Source organism: Belonocnema kinseyi, chromosome 6 (assembly GCF_010883055.1).
Source record: "Belonocnema kinseyi isolate 2016_QV_RU_SX_M_011 chromosome 6, B_treatae_v1, whole genome shotgun sequence".
Taxonomy (NCBI): domain Eukaryota; kingdom Metazoa; phylum Arthropoda; class Insecta; order Hymenoptera; family Cynipidae; genus Belonocnema; species Belonocnema kinseyi.
In genome coordinates, this window is record NC_046662.1 from 60,426,509 (window position 1) to 60,434,344 (window position 7,836).

At 23.3% G+C, this 7,836-nt stretch overlaps 1 protein-coding gene across 3 annotated transcripts in view; it reads left to right on the top strand.

Moving 5' to 3' along the window:
- Positions 1 to 7,836, top strand: part of LOC117174990 (dynactin subunit 1) — an 86,641-nt gene that overhangs the window by 59,321 nt on the left and 19,484 nt on the right. For all 3 annotated transcript variants that reach the window (XM_033364474.1, XM_033364475.1, XM_033364477.1), the window contains one exon: positions 1,454 to 1,690. In XM_033364474.1, the coding sequence (XP_033220365.1) occupies positions 1,454 to 1,690 (237 nt within the window). The remainder of the gene's footprint in view (positions 1 to 1,453; positions 1,691 to 7,836) is intronic.

A 7,836-nucleotide genomic window follows, 5' to 3' on the forward strand; every position in this document is an offset into this window, starting at 1 on the left:
ATATATCTAGTCTGGAGTGGTGCTGACTGAAAACAGATGATTTGGAGCGATTCGCGCGCCATCTGTTGGTCATTCTAAGGACTTATTGAACTACCCTCGTATTTCAAAGATTTACAAAATATTTCACAAAGATTTTCTCAAAGATATTCAATATTTTAAAAGCTACTAACATTTCAAAGATTTCCGAAAGATTATAAAGATTTCACGATAATTTTTTAAATATTTCAAAAGATTAAAAAATATTTTACAAATATTTTACAAAGATTTTTAAGTTTCAAATATTTAAAAAGATTTTATAAAATCTTACCAATATTTTACAGATTTCACAGAGATTTTAAATATTTCAAAAGATTTCACAAAGATTCCAAAGATTTAAAATGATTTCATAAAATTTCAAATAGATTTAAAAGATTTCAAAACATTTCGAAATGTTTCACAAAGATTTTACACAGATTTTGAAGATTTCAAATGTTCAATAAGATTTCATAAAATTTCACAAATATTTTACAGATTTCACAAAGATTTCAAAGATTTAAAACGATTTGATAACATTTCACAGACTTCAAATATTTCAAAAGATTTCGAAATGTTTCACAAAGATTTTACAAAGATTTCAAATACTTTAAAAGATTTCATAAAATTTAATAAAATTTTACAGATTTCACGAAGATTTCAAATATTGCGAAATGTTTCACAGCGATATTCAATATTTTAAAAGCTTTTACTAACATTTTAAAAATTTCACCAAGATTAAAAAAAATTCCTCAATGATTTCGAAGTTGTACAAATGATTTTTCTTAAATTTCAAAGATTTGAGAAAGATTACAAAAATTTCATATGATTTGACAATGATTTTTTTAAGATTTAAAAATATTTAAAAATATTTCACAAAGATTTTACAAAAATTTCAAATACTTAAAAAGATTTCATAAAATTTCACAAGTATTTTACAGATTTCACAAAAATTTCGAAATGTTTCATAAAGATGGTCACAAAGATATTCAATATTTCAAAAGCTTCTGCTAAAATTTCAAAGATTTAAAAGATTCAATAATGATTTCAAAGATGTAAGTGATTTTTTTTAATTTCAAAGATTTCAGAAAGATTACAAAGATTTCAAAAGATTTCGCAAAGATTCTAAAGATTTCACAAATATTTCAAGATATTTTAACAGCATTTCAAATATTTTAAAGATTTTGAAGACTACGCAAAGATTTCAAAATATATCTAAAGATTTAACATAAAGATTTTTAATATGCGCAAAATAAAAAAAAAAAGATTTCAGAAAGATTACGAAGTTGGATATTAAAATTGGGATGTCCAAATTTCCGTCTTGCAGGATATCCCGACGGGTTAACCCTGGGATAATCCATTACATAAATGACTAAAAATTGGATATCCCGGGATATTCCATTGCTGTGAGAATTATTAAATTAAAAAGATTTTATTGCAGGATTATTGTGTCAACACGTGGAAACTACTTGCGAGGTTATTCAACAGCATCTCAAATCTGCAAGACGAAGAGTTCCACGTGAACATTTGACTTCATCTTCTCCAGCCGAAGCCAATTTGGGATTGGACAAGGACTGGACTGAGCAATTGACTATTTGTTTCCAACATGGAACGAAAATTATGAAAACGTTCCAGGATTTGCTGAAAAATGCCCTTCAAGCTATTACTGCAAATGGAGGTAACATTTGAGAATTTATTAATACCAGCCTCCTGTCAACGAGAGTTGAAAATGGCTGAAAAAACTTTTTAAACTGTTTCAAGAAAACGGTTTAATTATATAATTATTGTGAAAATGACACTTTGAAATTTTCTAATAGTGTTTTTCTGTTTTTTTATCGAATCATTTCCATTAATTAATAAAAAACAATTTGAATTATTTCCTTAAATCTTTAATTAAAAAGTAGGAAATAGTTTAAGAGATATTCAAAAGTTTTGAAACGATTCAAAAATAATTAAAATTTGTATCGATTTTTTACTAATTATGTAAAGTTTCACGAAAATGAAAGACATTTTTTCAGCTACCTAAGAAAAATTTAAATGATTTTTTATTTCGAAAAATTAATTTGAAGAGATTATTTTTAAAAGTTTCAGAAGTTTTAAAAAATAGTCAAAGAAGAATCGGAAAGATTTTAAGTCATTTTTTTATTTCGCAGAATAATTAAAAATTGCAGGAAAAATTTAAATTATTTTTAGAAATTAGAAAGTTTAGAAAGTCTGACAAGATTAAAGAAAAAATAATTTTTCTTATATTCGTGTGCAAATTTTAAATAATTTTTAATTTAAAAAAATGAAGATTTTTAAGCAAAATGTTTCAATTGGGTAAGATAACAAAATAAAAACGAACAAAAATGAGATAAATTCAAGAAATATTTAGTAGAATTTAAAAGAATTTTGACAGTTTTCAAGAGAATAAATAAATTTTCTTAAAATTGCTGCGAAAATTTAGAAGATTGCACGGCCATTTTTAAAAATTTAGAATGATATTTGAAAATGTTGAGAAAAATTAGTGTAAGTAAAAATATTTTCAGGAATTTAAGATGTTTCAAATAGGTTACAAATATTTGAAAACTCGGAAACATTTTCGAAAATGTATCGAATATTTCTTGATTCCTTCCCAACTACTAAAAGTTCTTAACATCTATTAAAAGGACTCGAATTTTTCATAATATTTCGTAAAATCCTATATTATGAAAAAAATTCTTTAAGTTTTCTAGATTCTTTTTTGGCAAGCCTGAAATATTTAAAAATCTTTTAAATTTCTTCAAGAATCTTATGAAAATTATATTTACATAAATTTAAAAACAAGTTGATAATACTTATTTTCTTGGTTATCGTTTCTCAGAATTTGGTTTCAACATGGATTTATTATAGCACTTCAAAAAATAATTTTCGATTAATTTGAGTGTTGTCAAAGATAAAAAAATATTCGTTAATGGTCTTTCTTTAAGAGTGACATACAAATTTAAAAATATTTTAGCTTCGTTCAGCAGTTCTAAATTTCGAGAATTGAAATATTTGTGGGAATTTAATAATTCGTTTATTTTACAAGTCGATTTTGAAGTCGGTGAATTTTAATTTCGGATATTTTTAAATTCAGGATTTTATTTTTTGTCAATTAAAGATCTTGTCGTTATTTGAAATTTGGAAAATTTTATAATTTGATAATAATATATATTTTTGGAATTTTTTTTATTCATTTGTGTATTTTTGATTAATTTTTAAATTATTTTTTTAAGTTTTGAATATCCATGCCATTAAACCTTAATTAAAATAAAAATGTATTATACTTTTGATGGTTCTAATGTGTTACGTTTTCACATATTTCCATTTCTGATTTCCAACATTTGGTCTTTGCGACCAATCCAATTTTTTTTATAATTCCCCCTTTTATCCTTTAAAAAAATCCCCTTTTTAAAAAAACTTGCCCTTGTTCCATCTTTTTTCATTTTTTCGCTTGAATGCTAATTGAATCAATAGAATTCAATAATACATTTTTAAAAATAAATATTTGGTTCAAAGTGTATCTCTTTTTGTTAGAAATTTTACTATTTAGGTAAAAATTTAATTATTTTGTTGGTAATTCGGATTTTTGATTTAAGAATTTTTTTTTTAAATTCATGTCTTTGGTTGATAATTTATTTATTGAAAATAAATGCAAATGCATTTTTTAACTACAGTTTTATATATTATATTTAAATATTCGTAATTTTAGTTTATTTTAATTTAACTACTTGGGTAAAAGTTGAACTACTTTGTTAAAAATTCCTTTTGTTTGTTAATGATTTATAAATTTGGTATACAATTTGAGAAAAACTTCACCATCTTAGTTGAAATTTAATCTTTCTGGGTTAAAAATTTAAGTGGTTGAAAATTAATCTGTCTTGGTTGAGGATTGTACTATTTTCTTAAACATTTCTATTTCTTTATTAAATTAAACTGTTTTTTATTTAAAATTAAAATATTTTTTGTTGAAAATTGTTCTTTCTTATTAAAAAAATATTTTTTTTTCAGTTGAAGATGAACTATTCCATTTTTGATTGAAAATGAATCGTTTTTAGTTGAAAATTAAACCATTCGGTGGAAAACTCATGTATTATGTTAAAAAGTTGTGTTTTTTGGTAAAACGTTAATCAGTTTGTTTAAAATTTCATCTTTCTTGGTCGAATTAAAATGTTTTTTATTTTTTATTTATATCTTTTTGTTAGAAATTTAACTAAATAATTGAAAGTTGGACTACTTTGTTGAAAATTAACTTTTCCGGTTAAATATTCCATTTTTTTTCAAAATTTATATCTTTGATTTAAGTTTCGTTCCTTTCTTGTTTAAAATGAATTTCTTAACTATTCAATTTTGTTTGAAAACTGACCTTTTCTAGTTTAAAATCAACATTTTGTTTGAAACTTCTTGTTTTTTTTTTATTTCGTCTTTTCTGGTAGAAAAGTCAAATATCTTGCTGGAAAATTAATCTTTGTGGGGTTGAATAGTAACTTTTTTATTTGAAATTTCAACTTTTTTTTATTAAAAATTCAACTGTTTGGTTGGAAATTAACCTTTTTTGGTTTAAGACTCAACTATTTTGTTGAAAATTCGTCTTTTTGGTTGAATTTACCTCTTTTGGGTTTAATATAAAAATATTTATTGGTTTATATATCAACTACGTATTAAGTTTTTTTATTGAGAATTTCTTCTTTTTTTTTTTTTGAAAAATGAACTACTTCGTCCAAGGTTGAACTATTTGGTTAAATTTCTTTTTTACTTGACTGTTTTTGATTTTAAATTAAAATCTGTTATTGGTCTAAGTATCAAATATTGCATTTTTTGTTTAAAATTCAATTTTTTTTGTTTAAAATTCGTATTTTTTGGTTGAATTGGCCTGTTTTTGTTTTCGAATTATTTTTGGAAGTTAGAACCACTCTGCTAAAAAATCAATTTTTTGCTGAAAATTCCTAATTTTAGTTGTAAATTTATTTCTTTTATTAACAATTGGTTTATTTTGTGGAAAATTATTTTTATTTACCCATCGACATATTGTGGTATAATTTTAATCATGTTGGTTGAAATTCTTTCATCTTTCTTGGTTGAATTAAACTTTTTTTATTTAAAATTTAAATTTTGTATAATTGAGATATTAACTCTTGTATGTCTCATTGAGAATTCATTTTTTTTGTTTGAAAATTCAATATTTCAGTTCAAAATTCATAACCTTGGTTAGAGCTTTGTTTTTTTTGTCGTTGAAAATTAATTTTTTTAAGTAAATACTTAACTAATCATTTGTTTTTTAAATACACATTTTTGTTGATAATTCAACTTCCTTAAAACAAAATTCGTTTTGCAATTTCATCTTTTATGGTAGAAAAATCAACTTTATTGGTCGAAAATTTATCTTTCTTGATTAAATATGAACTTTTTTTGTTAATAATTCAAATTTTCGGGTTGAAATTTAACTTTTTTGGAGAAAATTAGTCTTTTTATCTTGAAAATTAAACGATTTGGTTAAAAATTCAATAAACTTGGTGAAAATTCATCTCGTGGGATGAAAATTCATCTATCTTGGTGGAAAATAAACTTTTTTTTCAAATTTATATTTCTGTGTATTATAGTGATCTCTTTTCTAAAACATTCGACCATTTATTTTGAAAACTCGACTCTTTTGTTGAAAATTAATTTTCTTTTCTAGAAAATTAATGCCATGTTTGGTAAAAAGCTGATCTTTTTTAGTTAAAAATTCAACTTTTTTTTCAAGCTTCATATATTGTGTTAAAAAATCGTCTTTTTTGGAATATATTTAATATTTTTGGCTTGTTATTTCATCTTTTTTGGTAGAAAATTAAACTCTTTTGATTGAAAATTAATCTTTCTTGATTAAGTATGAAGTTTTTTTTTAATTTAATTTTTCGGGTAGAAAATTTATGTATTTTGTTGCAAATTTGTCTTTTTTGGTAGAATTTTATTCATGTTGGTTGAAATTAATTCATTTTTCTGGGTTAAGTTGAACTGTTTTTTATTTTTTATGAAAATTTCGTGCGCTTAAAATATTAATTATTGCATGTTTCGTTGAGAATTTTTTTTTTGTTTGTTTAAAATTCAAGTAATTAGTTCAAAGTTGAAAAACTTAAAAAAAAATGAATTTTTCGGTTAATGGTTCAATATTTTAGTTGAAAATTCATAGCTTTGGTTCAAGCTTTGTTTCTTTGTTGTTAAAAATTAATTTTTCAAACTAAATGTTTAACTATTTCATTTTTTAAATATAAATAAACTTTTTCGTTGAAAATTCAACTGTCTTCTAAAAAAATCGGCTTCTCTGATTTCAATTTGATCTTTTATGGTAGAAAATCAACTTCCGTGATAGAAAATTATTCTTTCTTGATTGAATATGATTTTTTTTATTAATAATTTAAATTTTAGCGTTGAAGATTCAACTTTCCTCAGAAAAATTCGTCTTTTAGTGAACTCTTTTGATGGAAAATTAATCTTTCTTGATTAAATATGAAGTTTTTTGTTAAAAATTTGTCTTCTGAAAAATTCATCTTTTTAGCTTGTAAATTCAACTATTCGGTTGAAAATTCGTCTTTTTTGGTAAAATTTTATTCATGTTGGTTGAAATTAATTCACATTTCTGGGTTAGATTGAACTGTTTTTTCTTTTAAATTCAAATTTTGTATTATTGAACTATCAACTATTACATCTTTGGTTGAGAATTCATATTTTTGGTTGAAAATTCAACTAATTCGTTCAGAGTTGAAAAACTGGGTTAAAAATGAATTTTTATGTTAAAGGTTCAATATTTTAGCTGAAAATGTATAGCGTTGGTTAAAGCTTCGTTTCTTTGTTGTTAAAAATTAATTTTTATAACTGACAATTGAACTATTTCAGTTTTTTATTAAAAGTAAACTTTTTTGTTAAAAATTCAACCTTCTTTGAAAAAATTTGGCTTCTCTGCTTTCAACTTAATCTTTTATGGTAGAAAAATCAACTTTCTTGGTCCAAAATTAGGCTTTCTTGATTGAATATGACCTTTTTTGTTAAAAGTTCAACTTTTCGAGTTGAAAATTCAACTTCCTTCGAAAAAAATTGTCTTTTAGTGAACTCTTTTTATTGAAAATTAATCTTCCTTGATTAAATGTGAAGTTTTTTGTTAAAAAATTCAATTTTTCGGGTTAACAATTTGTCATCTGAAAAATTCATCTTTTTAGCTTAAAAATTCAACTATTCGGTTGAAATATAACTTTTTTTGTTGAAAATTTGACAATTTGGTTGAAAATTTTTCTTTTGTGTTCAAATTTTAACAGCTTGGTTAAAAATTCAACTGTTTTTGGTACAAGTTCAATCTTTTTTTGTTTTAAAATTTGATCATTTAGTTAAAAATTCAACTTCCAAGTTGAAAATTTGTGTATTTTGTCGAAAATTCGTCTTTTTTGGTAGAATTTGAATCATATTGATTGAAATTAATTCGTCTTTCTGGGTTGAATTGAAGTATTTTTTTATTTTAAATTCAAATTGTGAATGATTAAAATATGAATTATTATATGTTTTATTGAGAATTCATATTTTTGGTTGAAAATTCAACTAATTAGTTCAAAGTTGCAAAAAATTGGTTAAAAATGAATTTTTTTGTTAACGGTTCAATATTTTAGTTGAAAGTCCATACTTTTGGTGAAAGCTTCGATCATTTGTGGTTAAACGTTAATTTTTATACCTCAAAATTTAACTATTTCATTTTTTGGTGGGTAATGGGGGTTAGCTGGAGTTGCCCAGGATATATGTTAAAAGAAGAGTTAGGAAGAGAAAATATGGTTACTAGACAAATTAAGAGAGCATGGAGGT